Source organism: Triticum dicoccoides, chromosome 5B, assembly GCF_002162155.2.
Source record: "Triticum dicoccoides isolate Atlit2015 ecotype Zavitan chromosome 5B, WEW_v2.0, whole genome shotgun sequence".
In the NCBI taxonomy this organism is placed as follows: Eukaryota; Viridiplantae; Streptophyta; class Magnoliopsida; order Poales; family Poaceae; genus Triticum; species Triticum dicoccoides.
The window spans coordinates 681,918,484-681,940,345 of NC_041389.1; the positions used below are offsets into that span (position 1 = coordinate 681,918,484).

Genomic DNA, 21,862 nt, shown 5'->3' on the forward strand with positions numbered 1-21,862 from the left:
CATATTCCGCATGTGCAACTGTTTTGCACCCGTTTTATTTGAACGTAGAGCCTATCACACCCGATCATCACGTGGTGTCTCAGCACGAAGAACTTTCGCAATGGTGCATACTCAGGGAGAACACTTCTTGATAATTTAGTGAGAGATCATCTTAAAATGCTATCGTTAAAGAAAGCAAGATAAGATGCATAAAGGATAAACATCACATGCAATCAATATAAGTGATATGATATGGCCATCATCATCTTGTGCTTGTGATCTCCATCTCCGAAGCACCTCCATGATCACCATCGTCACCGACGCGACACCTTGATCAGCATCGTAGCATCGTTGTCGTTTACGCCGTCTATTGCTTCTACGACTATCGCTACCGCTTAGTGATAAAGTAAAGCAATTACATGGCGTTCACATTTCATACAATAAAGCGACAACCATATGGCTCCTGCCAGTTGCCGATAACTTCGGTTACAAAACATGATCATCTCATACAATAAAATATAGCATCACATCTTGACCATATCACATCACAACATGCCCTGCAAAAACAAGTTAGACATCCTCTACTTTATTGTTGCAAATTTTACGTGGCTGCTACGGGCTGAGAAAGAACCGTTCTTACCTACGCATCAAAACCACAACGATAGTTTGTCAAGTTGGTGCTGTTTTAACCTTCGCAAGGACCGGGCGTAGCCACACTCGGTTCAACTAAAGTGAGAGAGACAGACACCCGCCAGTCACCTTTAAGCACGAGTGCTCGTAACGGTGAAACCTGTCTCGCGTAAGTGTACGCGTAATGTCGGTCCGGGCCGCTTCATCTCACAATACCGCTGAACCAAAGTATGACATGCTGGTAAGCAGTATGACTTGTATCACCCACAACTCACTTGTGTTCTACTCGTGCATATAACATCTACGCATAAAACCTAGGTTCGGATGCCACTGTTGGGGAACGTAGTAATTTCAAAAAAATTCCTACGCACACGCAAGATCATGGTGATGCATAGCAACGAGAGGAAAGAGTATTGTCCACGTACCCTCATAGACCGAAAGCGGAAGTTATCGACAACGTGATTGATGTAGTCGTACGTCTTTACGATCCGACCGATCCAAGTACCGAACGTACGGCACCTCGGAGTTCAGCACACGTTCAGCTCGATGACGATCCCCGGACTCCGATCCAGCAGGGTGTCGGGGATGAGTTCCGTCAGCACGACGGTGTGGTGACGATGATGATGTTCTACCGACGCAGGGCTTCGCCTAAGCACCGCTACGATATGACCGAGGTGGAATATGGTGGAGGGGGCACCGCACACGGCTAAGGAACGGTCACGAAAATCAACATGTGTGTCTAGAGGTGCCCCCCTGCCCCCGTATATAAAGGAGCCAAGGGGGAGGGGGCGGCCGGCCAAGGAGGGCGCGCCAAGGAGGAGTCCTACTCCCATCGGGAGTAGGATTCCCTCCTTCCAAGTAGTAGGAGTAGGAGTCAAGGAAAGGGGGAAGAGAAGAGAAGGAAGGAGGGGGCGCAGCCCCTCCCCCTAGTCCAATTCGGACTAGGCCTGGGGGGCGCCCAGCCTCTCCTCTCTCTTTCCCCTAAAGCCCAATAAGGCCCATATACTCCCCGGCGAATTCCCGTAAGTCTCCGGTACTCCGAAAAATACCCGAATCACTCGGAACCTTTCTGAACTCTGAATATAGTCGCCCAATATATCGATCTTTACATCTCGACCATTTCGAGACTCCTCATCATGTCCCCGATCTCATCCGGGACTCCGAACTCCTTCCGTACATCAAAACTCATAAACTCATAATATAACTGTCATCGAAACCTTAAGCGTGCAGACCCTACGGGTTCGAGAACTATGTAGACATGACCGAGACACGTCTCCGGTCAATAACCAATAGCGGAACCTGGATGCTCATATTGGCTCCCACATATTCTACGAAGAGCTTTATCGGTCAGACCGCATAACAACATACGTTGTTCCCTTTGTCATCGGTATGTTACTTGCCCGAGATTCGATCGTCGGTATCCAATACCTAGTTCAATCTCTTTACCGGCAAGTCTCTTTACTCGTTACGTAATGCATCATTCCGTAACTAACTCATTAGCTACATTGCTTGCAAGGCTTATAGTGATGTGCATTACCGAGATGGCCCAGAGATACCTCTCCGACAATCGGAGTGACAAATCCTAATCTCGAAATACGCCAACCCAACATGTACCTTCGGAGACACCTGTAGAGCTCCTTTATAATCACCCAATTACGTTGTGACGTTTGGTAGCACACAAAGTGTTCCTCCGGTAAACGGGAGTTGCATAATCTCATAGTCATAGGAACATGTATAAGTCATGAAGAAAGCAATAGCAACATACTAAACGCTCAAGTGCTAAGCTAACGGAATGGGTCAAGTCAATCACATCATTCTCCTAATGATGTGATCCCGTTAATCAAATGACAACTCTTTTGTCCATGGCTAGGAAACTTAACCATCTTTGATTCACGAGCTAGTCAAGTAGAGGCATACTAGTGACACTATGTTTGTCTATGTATTCACACATGTATTATGTTTCCGGTTAATACAATTCTAACATTTATCATGAAACAAGGAAATAAATAATAACTTTATTATTGCCTCTAGGGCATATTTCCTTCAGTCTCCCACTTGCACTAGAGTCAATAATCTAGTTCACATCACCATGTGATTTAACACTAATATTCACATCTGCATGTGATTAACACCCATAGTTCACATTGTCATGTGATCAACACCCAAAGGGTTTACTAGAGTCAATAATCTAGTTCGCATCGCTATGTGATTAACACCCAAAGAGTACTAAGGTATGATCATGTTTTTGCTCCATCCATGGCCCTGGTTGCATTTATAGACTGCTGTAGCTTGTCTTAATCTTTCTCTCAATTTGCTAAATTATGTTGCTGCTAGCCTGTTAACATTAAGTTCAGTTTTGCCATGTGTTTTGCTAGTGATCCATGCACCCTATAAACGTGATCTTGCCATGTTTAGCTTCATAAACACGTATTCCTACTGTGGGTCACATTGTCATGCCCTGTGTTGCTCCGTGGTGAGTTGTACAAGCTCACCAACATGCCTACTTATCGTTGTTCCTGCCATGTCGGAATCTGTCATCACTTGCCATGTTTACATGGATGCTACCATCTTTTCTGTTGATCTTTGGAATTAGTTCATTAAGGGAGTTTTGTTCTTTGTCTTTATTATTAGCATGCCATGCCTTTGTTTGCCATGTTAAGATCCTGTAACATGTTGTTTGATAGCTCTAAACATTGCAACCTGATGTTATTCCTGCTAAGTCTGTAAACTGTTATTATTTGCAATCTTGCCATGACCTTTTGAGCATGTTATATTGTTTTATGGAGATAGCTCAGTGTTCATGTTTTGTCATGCTTTACCTGTACTTCATCCCCATGCCCTTTGTTTTCACATTGAGTTGTTGTAGCATGTTTTTTAGATGTTTGCAAGATGCATAGTTGCTGTTTTGGACAGGTTGTTGTCATATCTTGTATAGAGTGTATGTGTTGAACCGTTGCTCCGTTTTGAGTGTTCTCTATATGAAACTTGCTTAGAATTGCATGCAGTTTCATATTATCATGTTGCATCCTTGTTTTGAGAGTGTTTGCTTGATGTTTGAATGCCTTTTGCATCAATGTCATGTTTAACTTGTTTTGCTTATATCTTCTAGGCCGTAGCTCCGAACTAATTGAACTTTATATGTAACTTGACTAGAATTTCGTGTAGATCATCTTGGTGCATATTAACTTGCTGTTTAACAACTTGAACATAAGGTTTATTCATATCTGGACCAATTTCTAAATTTGCATATGAGGACTTACCGGAATTGTTATATGTTGTTTCCGGCCTCATTTAAACTTGCTTTGATTTGTTGTTCTTGTTTGCATCATCTCTTGCCATGAGTAGCCTTATCTAGCTTTGTCATGCATCATACTTGGTTGAGCATCATGTCATGTCTATGTGTGGTGTGTTTACCATGTTGTGTGCTTCTTCTCGATAGTTCCTGTTTCGTTGCGATCGTGAGGATTCATTCGTCTACGCTTGATTCATCTTCGTGGCTTCATCTTCTTCATGGACTCGTTCTTCTTCCTTGCGGGATTTCAGGCAAGATGACCGCTACCTTGAATCTCACTACTATCATTGCTATGCTAGTTGCTTCGTTTTATCGCTATGCTGCGCTACCTATCACTTGGTCTTCAAGCCTCCCAAATTGCCATGTCAGCCTCTAACCTTTTCACCTTTCCTAGCAAACCGTTGCTTGGCTATGTTACCGCTTTGCTCAGCCCCTCTTATAGCATTGTTAGTTGCAGGTGAAGTTGAAGATTGCTTGATGGTGGACAGGTTTATGTTGGGATATCACAATATCTCTTAGTTAATTAATGCATCTATATAGTTGGTAAGGGTGGAAGGCTCGGCCTTATGCCTGGTGTTTTGTTCTACTCTTGCCGCCCTAGTTTCCATCATATCGGTATTATGTTCCCGGATTGTGCATACCTAACGCGGTTGTGTGATTTATGGGACCCCCTTGACAGTTCACCTTGAATAAAACTCCTCCAGCAAGGCCCAACATTGGTTTTACCATTTGCCTACCACCTATACCTTTCCCTTCGGAGTAATTAACCCAAGGGTCATCTTTATTTTAGCCCCCCCCTGGGCCAATGCTTGTCTAAGTGTTGGTCCAAACTAGAGCACCGTGCAAGACCATCCCTTGAGGCGGTTGCAGTGTGGTACTTGAGGCGGTGGCCACACAGGACCTCTGGATTTGGCACTCCTTCTTTGGTATGCCAGGAACTCACAATGACATCAACGTGTTGCAGTGCTCTCCTGTCTTTGCCAAGCTTGTTGAAGGTCATTCTCCTCGGGTGAACTTCGAGATTAGTGGGCGGCACTACAACAAGGGGTACTACCTAGCTGATGGCATCTATCCGAGATGGTCTATATTTGTGAAGACTATCTCAAACATTGTGCCAGGAGGCCAGAAGTCCCACTTTGCCAAGGTGCAGGAGGCTTGCCGGAAGGATGTCGAGCGAGCATTTGGTGTGCTCCAATCTCGATTTGCTGTTGTCCGGTATCCTGCTCAGACCTGGTCGAAAGATCAAATGTGGGAGATCATGACTTGCTATGTCATCTTGCACAACATGATCATCGAGAGCGAGCAAGAAGACCCAGTGTTTGACACTGAACCATACTACAGACAGGGTCCTCTAGCCGAAGTTGATCACCAGCTACCGGCAACCTGGACTGCCTATCTCAGTATGCGTCAGGAGATCCGAGATCCACAGGTGCATCATCAGCTGCAGCATGATCTGGTGGAGCACCTATGGAGGCTCAAGGGCGACGCCGGGCGCGACATGTGATGAAATATGAGTTTTTATTTGTTGAACTATATAATTTGTATTGAACTATTTGTTGTTGTATTATTTTGTTGAACTATTTGATTTTTTTTGTGATGAACTACTCCCTCCGTTCCAAAATCTAATGCGCATAGTTTCTAATGCACATACCAATGAGTGCACTGGCATTAAATTTTGGACAAGAAAGCCCCCACTCCATCTCTCACAGGCCCGGTCCAAGTAGTACTACCACTACTGATTAGTACTCCAGCCATGCGTTGCCGACGCTAGTCTCCGGTGCCGTAGCGCCTCCTCCGGCGCCGGCGTTCGTCAGGCGGCTCCTCTTTTTTCTTGCTCCTCCCCATATTCTTCCTCCCCCTCCCCCCTCCCCTTCATCCTTCAGCCAGCGTCACCGTCGTCGGCCGTACGCGACCGCGGCGGCCGCCAAGAAGCCGTACACGGATGCGTTGCTCCAGCTGCTGGTGGCGGACTCGCTGATGCCTGTTGCAGTGGACGTAGCCGTCCAACTTGATTGAGTCGACCCCTCTGTAGTCTTCTTGACTGAGTCGTCCAACTTGATTCTCGCCGCCGTCGGTCGGTTCAAGCTGCCGCCAGATGCGGCACGCGGCTGCATGTGTTGAACGGGCTGGTGGCCGCGACCGCGACCGACTGGTGGTGAATATGCTCTGTGCCGCCGACGCTCGCGTGTGCGTGCTCGCGCTGGAGCTCCAGCAGCTAGTGAATCTGCTCTGCGCCAGCGACCTTCACGTGCGTGCACGCGCTGGAGCTCCCCCTCCGTGTTGCGAGGCCATGGACACGGCGACGCGGAGGCGATGCGTATGGGAGCAGGAGATATGCGAGGAAGAAGACAAGGGATATTTTCGTCAAGAGCAGGGCAAAGTAGCAAACACGCACTACAATTCGGAATTTTCCCAGAAAAACTATGCGCACTACATTTCGGAATGGGGGAGTATGTGATAAAAAAATATTTATGTGCATAATCCAACGCCAAGCCACGGCGAACCACGGCGAATATGGACCTATTCTCGCCCATATGAGCCCTTTATTCGTCGAAAGGGGGCTGAAAAGTGGGTCAATATCGGCGCCTGGGGGCGACGGCTGGGCGCAAAACTGCCCTCAGCGCCGATTGTATCCCCAGCTCGTCCCCAGGAGGCGACTTTTATGCGTCCTGGGGGGCCAACAGCTGGAGATGCTCTAAAAAACATTGAGAAAACTATGAGACAGGTGAACAATTTGACCCCGCCATTTGGCGGCATAGTAGAGCCTATTACTGGGGAACAATTTGCTGGAGTCTTTGGCCCCACCATGTGTGATTGGCTAGCCGGGCAGAGTAGCTGCGTTACCTGCGTACGTACGTGGAACAAGCGGCCGGCCTGCATAGCAAATTCATTAGCGTTTAGTCAATTGCCCGGTATTCCTGGTCTTCATAGTACGACTACTTTGATTGAATTTACATGTCCCTATCCTATTCAGCAAGTATCTTATTGAGATATGTACTCACCTTTAAGCATATTGTATTGCACATGGCTGACAAAGGCGTGGTCTAAGTTGGCCATCCGTTAGTCCTTGGATCGACTTATGCATGTCTCTATCCAACAGGTCAAGAGTCAACAGTCAACAGTCAAAACTACAAGTTCCTTTTAGATAATCATACCTCAAGGGATCGTTCTGCCGGCAACAAATGTCACGCTGCGGCAAGCACCGACGAGCAAAACTGTTAACAGCAACACGACAGAAATGATACGGCAAACCAACCTGTGGTTGGATGGTTAAAGGGACTGTGGTATCCCCAACCCACCAGGGTTCAAATCCTGGTGCTTGCATTTATTTCTGGATTTATTTCAGGATTTTCGGTTATGCGCTTTCAGTGGAAGGAGATATTCCCGTCGACGACGAAGCGCCTACGATGACTTCGTAAATCTCAAGATGATATGCCGGCTCAGTCTTTCGGAGGTGCTCATAGGGGTAGGGTGTGCGTGTATGTGCGTTCATAGGTGTGCGTGTATACGCGTGTATATGAGCGCTTGTGTCTGTACTGATGTTCAAAAAAAATGATACGTACTTCTACACCTACCAAACACGGCCCTCTAATTAAACTTCACTAAAACAGATCATGAGACCAACTCTCCAAAATATATCACTGTTGCCCGGTGCGCTAGCTCTAAGAAATCAGCTCATGAGGCCATATGGGTGTGAAGCATGTTTCTGAAGAAGATTATAAAGCTTCACAAAATTTCTTACATACTTCGTGTGAATGGATTGGAGACCAACATAAACGAAACGCTTGACGTTGTTTATCATACACGTTGTCAATATGAGTGTGTACATCTAATTGGATTGTTCTATATTTAAGTCGATGGTGATGGCCATCTAATCTGATATATTTATTTCTTTCATACATATGACTCGTGACATTAACTTACACTGTACTACATAACAAATACTCAAGCTTCTTTAATTAAGCAAAATCACATCAACATTAAAGGCAACAAGTGAATTTTTATTTTTACTATATGCTCGTTAGCATTTCCTCATGGAACAGAGGCACTGCCTGCCGTGACGTAGACAGAGTGTTGGAGTTGAAATGAGGCATGTCCTTCGGTGGCGCTTGCCATACTATTGTCGAGATTACTCATCATCGATGTACCCGTGCTACCACCACCATCGGAGGTCACTGAACGTCCCTCTTCCTGCGGTGGCCACACGAATCTTGGCTTTTGAGGAGGCACCTGTGGTGGCGGTGCCGACTTGGCGATGACCCGCACCACATCAGGCATGGTTGGCCGGTCTGACGGGTTTGGGTTGCTACACGCCAGGCCTAGGAGCAGCAAGCGTTCCACATCGTCAGTAGTATCTAGCTGCTCCTCGTCGTCCGGAGTAGAACCATCAGTCAACATGGCATCAACACACTCCAGTAGCCTTCCCTCACGGTAAAGACGCCACACCCTATCGGTGATATGCATGTCATCGTCATCCACCACCTCGTGGTCAGCCAATGCCCGCAGCCCAGTGACAACCTCGAGGATGAGCACGCCAAGCGCATAGATATCAGTCTGCCGCGTCGCCTTGCGGCTAACCGGGTACTCTGGAGCGATGTAGCCCCAGGTGCCACCCATGCCGGTGACGGAGTTCCTGTCGACGGAGACAGTGCAGGCCAGGCCGAAGTCACCAAGACGGGCCTGGAAGCTCGAGTCCAGCATGATGTTGCTTGCCTTGATGTCACGGTGAAGCACCATGGGCTCGTACTCGTGGTGGACATAGTGCAGGCCGGTGGCTACGCCCCTGATGATCTCATAGCGGGTTGCCCATTGCCGGATGGCGCCATCAGTGTTCCGCTGTCTGGTGCCGCCGCCACCTCTGTGGAAGAGATGTTGGTCTAGGCTACCGTTTCTCATGAACTCGAACACAAGCAGCGGTACTCCTTTGTTGTATGACCACCCTGAAATTTGTTTACGTGTGCAGAGTTATCAAAATTAGTGTGTATGTATTTCTACAAGTGCATATAGGACCTGCTGGAAATTATCTGAATATATTTAGGTCATGTACAACATGTATCCACCAATATAAAAGTTCAAATCCAAATCAGAACAGCGCTTAATAAACGAAACAAAGACTCACCCAACTGCGAGAGTTCACAGACCAACTTAATTATATTAAATGTACATTTGGATGATGCTCACCGATGAGGGGGACGATGTTCTTGTGGCGCAGCCGGTTGATGATGCTGACCTCGGCGAGGAAGTCGTCGTAGCGGCGGTTCTGCACATCGCGCGTAAACCTTTTGATGGCAACGTCCATCTGTCGCTCCATTTTGGAAGCGGCGGGGGGAAGCGTGCACCTATAGACGGTGCCAAACCCGCCTCCACCAAGCTTCATGTCGTCATGGAAGTTGCGGGTGGCCTTGTTGATGTCGGCGAAGTCGACCTTGGTTGGGACTCCAGGGAGGCGCTCCATGGATTTGGCGAGCTGGACCAGGTCCTTGTGCCACTGCCGGTACATCGAGTTTAAGTAGCATGCCACGGCGGCAGCCATCGCGGCTGCAGCGGCTACGGACCCAAAGACTGAGAACAGGATGGTTACTTTCTTTGTTAGGAAGCCGCCTTTGTTGGGGTAGTAGACAGGGGGAGGGAGGTCGTCGACGGTTGCGCTCCATGTGATGTCTCCAGCCCGAAGCCGCTGCTGGGTGGTGGAGAGGAGGCCAAAATAGAAGAATGGGGAATCCAGGTTGCTGATGTTCTGCGTCTCAACTATGGTTTTGTTAGGCTTGGGCTTGCCTGCAAAGTCCACGTAGACCGACAGGCTACGCCCCACACGGTCGTAGTCGATCCACACCGAATAGCTAGACATGGCAGCTGCCACCTGATCGATGTTGATATCGACAACCATGACGCTACTATCGTACCTTCTGGCCGTGAGGTTAGCCAGCGCACCAATCCTGGCGGAGGCGGAGACGGAGCTACCGGAGACGGGAGCGCTTCCAGATGTAGGTTTCAAAAGGTGGAGCGAGCCGACATCGCTGGCCACCAGCTGCTTCGCCAAGGAGCTATTTGCCCCGTACACGAGATCCGTTCGGTCGGAGAAAGGGATGATGAGGAAGGCGAGGCCACTAAGGCTCTGGTCCGGCAGCGGCTGATAGACGATGGTGACGCTGAACGACCCCAGCAGCTCGTAGCGAACACGCGAGAGAGGTCGCCATAGACCGAAGGTGGACAACGCTACTGTATTGTTCACATAGGAATCAGACACGAAGAGGTCACGGAGGAAGCTGAGGTCAACCGTGTTACTCACATTGGAGTTGGAGAAGGAGTTACGGGCGAAGCTGATGACCCTGCCGGATGCTTTGTCGATCAGATGGAATTCGAAGGCATTGTCCATGGTGTAGTTTGTCCTCCGATCCTGGTCGGAATCAGGGCTTTTGCACTGCTGCGCCTTCGCCTGGGACAAGGACACCATGGTCAACAGGAGGAGAAAACATGAGACAAGCTGCTTGGGCTGATCTAACGCCATTGAAGGTTTCCCCACTCTTTCTAGCCTCGCCTTAATCGCTAAGCTTGCTTCATATACTAGTTAGCCAGTGAGTGAGCTTGCTTATGAAGATTCCACAATCATTTCATTTCATTTTATATAGATGCACGCACCCGACCCGGCCGGACAGAGATCAGGTGACTTGTCCATAGCAAGTCACGCTGCAACTTGCGGCTATACATCAGCCATTCAAACACCATCCAACGGACAGCAGCCATCCAGAACAAAAACACCCCACTCTTACACGCTCGGTCCATCCAGCGCAGCACAGCCGAACCGAACATTAGTTTTTCAGCTCGTTTTCGGTCATTAGTTCAGTCAGTTAACAATACAAACCTGTCTGCGTTATACAAATGGCATTGTATACTGAGTGAAGTGATTATAATTTTTCTAGCCAGTTAGGATATCTTCGACGTGTACCCTTAAATCGCACATATACGATCCACATAGCACTATTCAAACATGTTTTGCCATCCAATACAGTCCCACATCTATCCGTCGACTCGTCCGGATGTCCTTTTTTACCGCAAACTAGAAGCAAACCGGGGGGAGAGGAGGACTTTGCGGGCGTCCGGACTGCTGCCACGCACACGTCCGATAATCCTGACCCACCCAAAACTCTCTCCCTCGCTCGTGTGCTTTCCCGCCCGAAGCGGTTAGCGCCACTTGAAATTGTCGGTGTCGCATTCATGTCGGCCCAGAGTAGATGTGACCTCCCACTGGAGCTGGCATTGAAGCGGTGTACCAGCCAATAGCGTCGCATGCGCCGCTTCCTGATGCACGCGTCTTCTCTCCGCATTCAAACGGTGCTCGTCCGTGCGCTAACCCCCATTAACAACAACACGACGCTTGGTTCATGCAAACACTAGTCGCATACAGTTCAAACTATATTTCAACAAAACGGATGAAATTCATGCAAACACGGCCGGATTTTCGTACAAACATGATAGATTTGTCCGTCGCCGGTGGACGTGAGGTCGACGAGGGAAATGGTGGCGCCTTGACTGTCGTCGTCCCACCGGGCCGGCTGATGGTTCACCGGCGGCGTGTAGGAGATGCGGCTGTGTAGTTATCCCGGGTGTGGCCGCCTTTATATCGCAGATTCTGGTGAGGCCGGGCGTCCGGGTGCATCAAAACGCGGCGTCGGAGTGGGTTTCTCGGTCGGCGAGCCTGCTTAATGACGGCAGATGAACGGACAACGGCACTGAAGGGGCGCGATAGATATCCGTCCCGTCCAGCCAAGCATCTCCGGCATTGAACATGCACGGACACCGGAGACGCATCACAGATGGCATCCTCGGTCAGTGCGCCGCTTCAATGGCCGAGGCAACGAGAGGTCGCATCCGCCCTGAGCCGACTTTAATGTTGAGTGGCGCGCTCTACAGCTGCATATGTGTGGGCAGCTGACGCCGTGTGGGAGCGCACGCGGGAGTGAGGAGGGGTTTTTGGTTGGCCAGGGCGGTCAGAAACGGGCTTGGGATCGGTCCGGGCTCCCGTAAACCTCCTCCATTTTTGTCTCCGATTTGCGGGAGAAATCGCGTCCGGACCGCTCCGCGGACCGATACAGGACTGTGTTGGATGGCTTCCTCAGTCTGGACAGCGCGGTCCGGACGGTTGCAGGAGGTTTGCAGGTCCGCCTTGGAGATGCTCTAGGTGACTAATAAATGATGAGCACTTGCACTCGGTATACAATGTCATTTGTATAACGCAAACAGGCTGAAAATGTGTTTTTTTTTTATTCTTAACTGATTGTTACTGTTAATTGTTAATTGTCTGGAAAAGTATTAGTATTTGTATTTTCTAATGACTTTGTCCTGGCTTGTGCTACGCTGTATGGACAAGTGTGGGGGTGTTTCTGCTTTGGACGGTTGCTGTCCCTTGGATGGCGTTTGAGTGGCTGATGCATAGCCGCCAGATACAGCGTGACTTGCCAAGTCACGTGATCTCTGTCCGTTCAGCAGGTATCTTATCCAGATATGTAGTCATCTTTAAGCATATTGTATTGCACATGAAGAACTGGTCACACCAGACGCTCTTTTTAAAGCGACGGTTTTAGTTGGCCATCCGTTAACTAGTCCTGGAATCGAACTTCACATGCATCATGCATGTCTCTATCCAACCGGCCAAACCACTCAGCACCATGCCGCGGTGAAGACTAAAGACTTCCTTTAGATCCCTAAAAAAGAAGACTTTCTTTAGATATAATCATAAAATACATTAATGCTGGCCTTCCCACAATTCCACTTTTACAAATTAAAACATTAAATAAAATTAAAAACTACGAGGAGGTGCGCTGCTCTAGGCATCCTCATCGTGGTCGGTAAGGTCGATGAGCGTCGCCGCTGAGCCAGCCCAAGGAAACGTCGTCAACCACGCTCAAGCGATGTCATCCGCCGCTGGCTGTACTGCCGCCGTCTAGGCTGGCCCACCGCGGGCAAGGCGCTCCTCCTCCTCCACCTCGCGGCGCTCCTCCTCCGCGTCGTGCTTCAGCATCTCGAGGTACTCGCCCTCGCGGCGCTCCTCAGCCAGCCTTTGATGCCGCCATTGCTCGAGGTAGAGCTGCTCCTGAGCCGGCGTCGCCCCCAACCAGTTCGCTGGCGCGCTTACCCACTCGCGCACCACCCTGTTTCATGAGAAGCTCTCCGGCTTGATGGTGGGTGGAGCCGGCTCGGCCTTGACGGGGGACGGTGGCCTCAACGGCGACACGACGCAGTCGCCAGCAGCGGAGAGCGTCATGGCATCCGCCATGCGCGCTTGGTACGCCGCCTCCTCCTCCTCCTCCTCCTTGCGCTGCTCGTCCTCCTCGCTTTCCTATAGGGCAGCCGCCAGCGTCGCCTGATACGTATCTATAATTTTTGATTGTTCCATGCTTAAAGTATCATTCTTGGATGTTTCATACTCATTTACTAGCAAATTTATATCATTTTTTGGGACTAACTTATTGCCATAGTGCCCAATGCCAGTTGATTTTTTACTTCGCAGAATATCAATACCAAACGGAGTCCAAATGCCACGAAACTTTTTTTCGTGGGTGCATGGATTTCCCGATAGCGGTGGTTATAGAAGCCGAGAGAGAAAGAAGAAAGAGGAAGCAAGCGAAATGCAGAAGATCGATGCAAGATTAGCGAAACTAGAGGAACTTGAGAGCCAGGGAGCTACCGGCCAACCATCTCAGTGGCACAAAGATCCTTCATTCGACACTGCCCCTGAAGCTACCCCACCATCTCAGCAGAGAAGCAACGTGGCTTCCATGGAGCTTGTTCAGCCTAATATCACGGCTCCTCGGTACCCCGTGGATAGTATCACGGAGAATAAACATTGTGTGCTAATGGCAAAATGCCATAACCTGACCTTGAAGGTGGCGGTCGGCTCTGTCTTATCTCCTCGAGCTGAGGGAACTTTCCATTGTCGTCCGATTCCACATGGCTTTTCTATTGTCGGGTGGATGAAATAATGGAGGGATTTGAGGCGCTGGAGCTTGAGTACCCTATAGGTGAAGGGGAGATTCTTCTGGAAAATGTCTTAAGGAGTACCTGTCTATGAAGAAAGGAGAACATCAAGCTTACAAACTGGACGCCGCCTCAGCAGACTCAGCCGGAGGAGGCCCCTCGGCAGACTTCTCACGGTCTAGCTTAGCCGTCTCAGCTGCCTGAGACGTCTCCGGTGCGTGAGCTGTTTCCGCCGCCTCAGCCGCCGTCTCCAGCGGAGGAGGCCCCCTCAGCAGAGTCCTCTTTCACCTCAGCTGTCTCCTGCGCATCAGCGGACTTCGCCTCCTCAGCAGCGGCGGAAGAGAGCCATCGTCGCTCTGGCGGCTAGCAATACAACAGGCAGGAAGAAATTCAAACCTGGTCCAAGCCTCATGGCTCCTCCAAAGTTACGATATGAGAGGGCTGACGAGGAAACCAAGGACATCGTGGATGCCGAAGTGCAGGCCCATTTTGAATAGAAACGTCCACCTCCGAAGGAAACAATAGATCCGATGAAAGCGAAGCGCACTCTGGATGCCCTTAACCGTCCACCACCACCTCCGCCGCAATCACACTATGATCGCTCTATTGCAAAGACATATGATGAAGCGAGGCGATCGGGAAGTACTACCAGTGCTGCCAGACGATGTGGGAAAACAATTCCCCAGCTCGTCGAACAGGAGAAGCAATCATGCGCCCCACTCAAGGTGTCTAGAGATATCGCTAATCATCCAGGGCTAGCGCCCGGTACCACTCTTGGTGATTACATGGGCGATGATGTACAGTTTGAAATGGCTGAGATAGTAGAGGTCTTTAGGAGATGCAAAGATTGCATGACTGGTACTTGTTGGAAACCTGCAGCAAGTCTGGGACCGAAAGTATGATGCTGGGAATTAAAGATGAGCATAACTTCATTGGAGTCGACTTGATGCCTGTTGAATTTGTGGAATTATATTATTTCAGTTATTCAATCAAGAGTCCATCGAGAAACAACTCATGACTTGCTACTATCTGTAAGTATTATTTCTGTAATCAAGTCTCTAGTTCAGCTAGTTCATTGCATGTATATATAATTATCCTCACTATATTATGCAGATTGAGGATCGTTGAATGCAAAAGAGGACAAATCTATGACATTTGGTTCATTAGCCCAAATACCGTAAATGAATGGGCGGTACAAAATAGAGCCACCAACACTGAGGATAACTTGCTAAAAGCCTTCCTTCGACATCAAAACAAAAGGGAAATACTCTTTCCTTACAACTTCAAGTGAGTGTAACTATCTTGTGCATATTCGGTTTTGCTTACTCGAGGTTAAGTTTAGTTGATGAGTTATGCGTGCGCAGATTCCACTTTATTCTGCTATCCATTAAGCTTGACGGGGCAGTAGTAACTATCTTAGACTCGAGACATAAAGAGGAAAAGGAGTGGGCGGACATGAGTGAAATGCTCCAGAGGTAAGTTCAATCATTGTCGCACCATATCAGCAACTTTCGTTCATTTTCTGATATCAAGTAATCATTTTCTTTGTCGGGCAGGGTTTGGAAAAAGTTCACTGGAATGGTCCCGGGTCTGAAGAAGGAGCTGCGATTTACACACCCCAAAGTAAGTAGTACTAGCTAGTTTCGTGCATCTCTCATTGATTCTAGTTTTATCAATACCGTTATCATGCTTGATTATCAGTTTGATTGAACCCTATTCTCGTAAAGTGCTTGTGGCAGGCACCCGAAAACAATTTATGTGGATACTACGTTTGCGAGTTCATTCGCAAGTCGACCCTTGAGCGGGGCATAACTTCAAAACAATTTGAAGTACGTAAACAATATTCATAATTCTTTTTTATTACCATCACTTGTGTTGAATTTCATTCATATATATGTATTGACTCCCTTCTTTAAATTAGATCTGGCAGATGCGGGATGAACTCCTACCACATGATCGCATACGAGCAATGCAAGAGGAATTGGCGGGATTCTTTGTTGACCACGTCATACCTAAAACGGAGAATACCATACAGATTTGCAAATGGATTTTAGGTAGATGATGTTAGGGATCGTAAGAGATGTTATATTGTACATATGTACTAGCGTCAGATAGATATACGAAAACTTGTTGTTCGACCAAGAACAGAGAAAGAGAGGTCACTTCTCTCTATATATGTTCATGACGATGTTGTGTAACTAATGGTTCCTTCATTTGCTTACTAGCTAGCGTCGAGCTCTCTCTATATGTACTAGCTAGCGTCGACCAAGCACGGAGAAAGAGAGGTCACTTCTTTCTATATGTAGTAGCTAGCTAACACAATATGAAACTCCTAAACCCTCCAAAACCCCTTAACCCCCTTTAAAAAAAACCATCGCCCGGGAGCTGATGACGCGTGGCTGCCTTTTAGTCCCGGTTGGTACACCAACCGGGACTAAAGGTCCCCTTGCCTGGGCGCCCCACAGCGGCCACGTGGAGCTCCTTTAGTCCCGTTTCGTAAGCCAACCGGGACTAAAAGTAATGGGCATTAGTCCCGATCATTTTGTCCCAGTTCCAGAACCCGGACTAAAGGCCCTCTGGAACCAGGACTGATGCCATGTTTTCTACTAGTGGTTGCACAAGGCGGCCATTGAGGAGAGAATAACACGTGCCACTGAGAACAAAGCCATGTCCAAGCTTCTTGCCGAAGAGAATAGGATCATGACAATGAACCGCGATGACATGGACAACATCACCAAAGAATGGCATGATATGGCAAGGAGAGACATCTTGAAGAGGAGGATTCTAGCGTTGGCCGGTGCGTGCTTCAGTGCTGGCAATGCTTTCTCGTCGGGATTTGGAACCAATGCCGCTGATGCATTCAGTGCGCTCGGCGATACTTTCGGTGTCGGAGTTGGAACAAGTGTCGTCGATGGATTCGGGGGCGGCGATGGCATCGATGGAGGTGGTGCGGAGTGAAGATCATGGCAACGGGTGAAAAGCGACCAAGATGACGATGGACGTGGTCGTCGCTTTTGCATGAAGTCCTTTTGTGTTTGTCATACAAAACAATGATTTTATTTGCGTGCGAACTATGTTTAGTTGTTCGAATTTGAACTCAATTGTCAGAATCGCTGTCAAATTCGCTTATCGGGGGTTTTCGGTTTACGGGTCGATGCGGGCTGCGGTCGAGCAGACCCCGCGTAGCCGACCCGTAAAACAGGGTCGGCATAATACGGGGTCTGCTAGAGATGCTATAAGGGGTGCTACAGGCGCTGTTTAGGGATTGCCATGGTGTCGTCCAGAGGGATGTGGATTCTCTGCCTTGCTGTGGCAAAGGCATAGGTAAACAGTAACCTCTAGCTTTGATCAGTTTCACCCGTCGGATTGGAAACCAATGTCCCAGATTGGATGCTACAAGGGATCCAAACAGTACTTTCAACAGTACGAACAAACAGTAATTTCATGTGAACAATACTCGGGACAATACTTGCAGCGATCTTAGCCTTCCATTCTTGATCCTGTGGCGAAGTCACCGGTGCCTTCGCCACAGCAAGGTAGAGAATCCGCGCCCCGTCCAAAGGTCTAGTTGCTCCTCAATCTAGGTTGGAGTTTTCGAGGCATTTCCATAGCCCGGCGCCGCGTGAGAAAAGAAAGTGTTGATCGACAGGAGGAGACATGGGACAAACTGCTGCTTGAGCTGATATAACGCCATCTCGTGTTGATTTTCGTAGGTCTCCATAGTTTTCCCAAAGCTAAATAGGAGGGCGGGGGTTCTTCCGGAAAGATGCTAAATAGGAGAGGATGAAACAATGTTGTAACTAAAAGAAAGATCGAGTCTTTGACCCCACCATTTGGCGGCATAGTAGAGCCTATTACTGGGGAACAATTTGCTGGAGTCTTTGGCCCCACCATGTGTGATTGGCTGGCCGGGCAGAGTAGCTGCGTTACCTGCGTACGTATGTGGAACAAGCGGCCGGCCTGCATAGCGAAATCATTAGCGTTCAGTCAATTGCCCGGTATTCCTGGTCTTCATAGTACGACTACTTTAATTGAATTTACATGTCCCTATCCTATTCAGCAAGTATCTTATTGAGATATGTACTCACCTTTAAGCATATTGTATTGCACATGGCTGACAAAGGCGTGGTCTAAGTTGGCCATCCGTTAGTCCTTAGATAATCATACTTCAAGGGATCGTTCTGCCGGCAACAAATGTCACGCTGCGGCAAGCACCGACGAGCAAAACTGTTAACAAAAATACGACAGAAATGGTACTTCTACACCTACCAAACAGGGCCCTCTAAACTTCACTAAAACAGACTAAGAGAGCAACTCTCCAAAAATATCACTATTGCCTCGAAACTACGAGAATGGATTGGACATCAACATAAACTAAGGGCTTGATGGTGCTTATCATAGTTTGTTGGACATCAATCTTTGACTTTCCATGCCTTGTACAGCAAAGGCAACTATACACGTTGTCAATATGAGTGCCTATATCTGATTCGATTGTTCTATATTTAAGTCGATGGTGATGGCCAAAATCTGATATACAGTATATATTTATTTATTTCATACATATGACTCATGACATTAACTTATACATAACAAATACTCAAGCTTCTTAAATTGGGCAAAATCACATCAACATTAAATGAAACAAGTGAATTTTCATTTTCACTATATATGCTCCTTAGCATTTCCTCATGGACCAGAGGAATTGCTTGCCGTGACGTACACAGAATGTTGGAGTTGAAATGAGGCATGTTCTCTAGTGGTCAGGTGGTGCTTACGATACTCTTGTCGAGATTATTCATCATCGATGTACCCGTGCTATCATCATCGGAGGCCCCTGAACGCCCCTCTTCCTGCGGTGGCCACACAAATATTGGCTTCTGAGGAGGAACATGTGGCGGCGGACTTGACTTGGCGATGACACGCACCACTTCAGGCATGGTTGGCCGGTTTGACGGGTTCGGGTCGCTGCAGGCCAAGCCCAGGAGCAACATGCGTTTCACATCGCCGATAGTGTCTAGCTGCTCCTCATCATCAGGGGAAGAATCATTGATCAACATGGCATCCATGCACTCCAGTAACTTCCCCTCATGGTGCTGACGCCACACCCTATCGGTGATGTGGATGTCATCGTCATCCACCACCTGATGATCAACGAGCGCCCGTTGTCCTATGACAACCTCGAGGATGAGCACACCGAGCGCATAGATGTCCGTTTGTCGTGTTGCCTGGGGGCAAACTGGATACTCTGGTGCGATGTAGCCCCATGTACCACCCATGCCAGTGATGGAGTTCCTATCAACGGCGACGGTGGAAGCCAAGCCAAAGTCGCCGAGGCGAGCGCGGAAGCTCGAGTCCAACATGATGTTATTGTTACTCGCTTTGATGTCACGGTGGAGCACCAGAGGCTCGTACTCGTGGTGGACATAGTGCAAGGCGGTGGCTATGCCCTTGAGAATCTCGTAACGTGTTTCCCATTGCCCGATGGCATTACTGGTGTGGTGCTGTCTAGTGTAACTACCGCCTCCATGGAAGAGATGTTGGTCTAAACTGCCATTTAGCCATGAACTCAAACACAAGCAGCGGCACACCCTTGTTATAAGACCAGCCTGAAAAATGATGAAGCGCATATAGTTAGGAAAATCATCCTTCGACATCTGTAGTTCTATGAGTGCGTAATTAGAAGCCTAGAATGGATATGTAACGAAGGTTAAACCGACAAATAATGAATGAGTGATAATGAACTAAAATTTTGTACGCTTCCAATAATGAATCAAACAATGGGAGTAACAAAGACACTAAGAGGGTGTTTGTTTCCAGGAACTTATTGGTTTAGAGACTTAAAAAAGTCCCTATAAATCCCATCTAAACCAAACAGGAGGTACTTATAGGGACTTAAAGTGGGCATTTGAGACTTATGAAATAAGACTTTCAAGGAGAGTCTTATAGGGACTTATAGTTGTAATATGGTTTTATAGGGACTTAAGTCCTAGGAACCAAACATGTAGGGACTTTTTAAGGACTTGATACTTATAAGTTGAGACTAAAAAAAGTCCTAAAACTTATGAACCAAACAGGGCCTAATCATTCTTCCTAAATATTTAAGCGGAGAGTCATACAAAATCTTAAGTCCAAGTTAAAATAAAGCCCTACAAATAAACTTTGGGAGTAGTGAGGGGCTAAAGTGACATCAGAATTACATTAAATACTACTCCCTCCATTCAAAAATATAGTGCGCTCGCGCTTTCCGAGGTCCAACTTTGACCATAAATTTAACTAACAAGACAGACTGTGGCGAGAGAAAAATTATATAATCGAAAACTTCATTTGAATACGAATTCACTGGTATAACTTTTCCTCCCGCCGCAGTCGGTCTCGTTGATTAAATTTATGGTCAAAATTGAAGCACAAGAATAGAGGAAGCACTATATTTTGTAACGGAGAGAGTACTCCCTTTGTCTCATAATACATTATGGAGAGGAGGGAGTACTTTTTTCAATCCAAAATAAGTGTTGCAGTTTTGAACTCGGGTAAATTTAAATCTACAACACTTATAATGAATCGTAGTAGTAGTTAGACAATGCTCACCGATGAGGGGGACGATGTTCTTGTGGCGCAACTGGTTGATGATGCTAACCTCAGCGAGGAAGTCATCGTAGCGGCGGTCCTGCACGTCACGAGTGAACCTCTTGATGGCCACATCCATCGGTTGCTCCGTCTTAGAAGCGGCAACAGGGAGCGTGCACCTGTACACTGTACCGGACCCACCTCCATCGAGCTTCATGTCTTCATGGAAGTTGCGGGTGGCCTTGTAGATGTCAGCGAAGTCGATCTTCTTTGGGACAGCGCTGGGAGAGCTCCATAGACCTGGCGAGCTTGTCTAGGTCCTTGTGCCACCGCCGATACCTAGAGCTAAAGTAGCACGCCACGGCGGCAGCCATCCCGGCGGTGGCGGCTATCGACCCGAGGATGGAGGTTATGATGGTTTCCTTCCTCGACAGTAACCCACCTGCTTTGTCCTCCTGCTCCTGGTAGTAGCGAGGTAGGCCCTCGACTGTTGCACGCAATTTATGCCTCCGGCACGAAGCAGCTGCGCGGTCGTCGAGAGGAGGCCGAAATAGACGTATGGGAAATCGTTGCTGCTGATCCTAAGGTTCACCTCGGCTATGGTGTTACCAGGCTTGAGCTTACCCTCAACGTCCATGTAGACCGACAGGCTATGCCCCACACGGTCGTAGTCAATCCACACTGAATAGTTAGAGATGGCAGCTGCCACCGGATCAATGTTGATGACGACAACCATAATGCTATTGTTATACCTCGTGCCCGAGGTGGTGAGGTTATCCAGTGCACCGATCCTGATAGAGACGGAGCTGCCGGAGACGGAGGCCCTTCGGGTTGTAGGGTTGGAGAAATCTGTGGCCACCAGTTGCTTCGCTAAGGAGCTATTTGCCCCCACATACGCCTCGAGACTTGTTAGCAACCTGTAAGAGAGGATCAGGAAGGTGAGGCCACTACAGCTCTGGTCCATCAGCGGCTGATAGACCATGGTGATGCTGAACAACGCCTCGTCGATGCTTAGCTGCTTGATACGTCTCCAACGTATCTACTTTTCCAAACACTTTTGCCCTTGTTTTGGACTCTAACTTGCATGATTTGAATGAAACTAACCTGGACTGACGCTGTTTTCGGCAGAACTGCCATGATGTTGTTTATTGTGCAGAAAACAAAAGTTCTCGGAATGACCTGAAAATCCACCGAGATGAGTTTTGGAAAATATAAAAAATACTGGCGAAAGAATAGACCAGGGGCCCACACCCTGTCCACGAGGGTGGGGGGCGCGCCCTCCCCCCTGGGCGTGCCCCCTGTCTCGTGGGTCCCCTGAGGCTCCACCGACCTCAACTCCAACTCCATATATTCTGTTTCGCAGAGAGAAAAATCAGAGAGAAAGTTTCATCACGTTTTACGATATGGAGCCGCCGCCAAGCC

General features: G+C 48.2%; 1 protein-coding gene and 1 pseudogene across 1 annotated transcript; both read right to left on the minus strand.

The window, feature by feature from the left end:
* Positions 1-7,057: 7,057 nt before the first annotated feature.
* On the minus strand, positions 7,058-10,409 carry LOC119310496 (L-type lectin-domain containing receptor kinase IX.2-like). The gene is made up of 3 exons (XM_037586233.1): positions 9,083-10,409; positions 8,050-8,841; positions 7,058-7,116 (listed from the first exon to the last, which is right to left on the minus strand). Exons 1-3 carry the CDS (start codon positions 10,407-10,409, stop codon positions 7,058-7,060), a joined length of 2,178 nt encoding a protein of 725 aa, XP_037442130.1.
* Positions 10,410-18,636: 8,227 nt separating this feature from the next.
* Positions 18,637-21,422, minus strand: LOC119310497 (annotated as a pseudogene).
* Between the last annotated feature and the right edge of the window lie 440 nt (positions 21,423-21,862).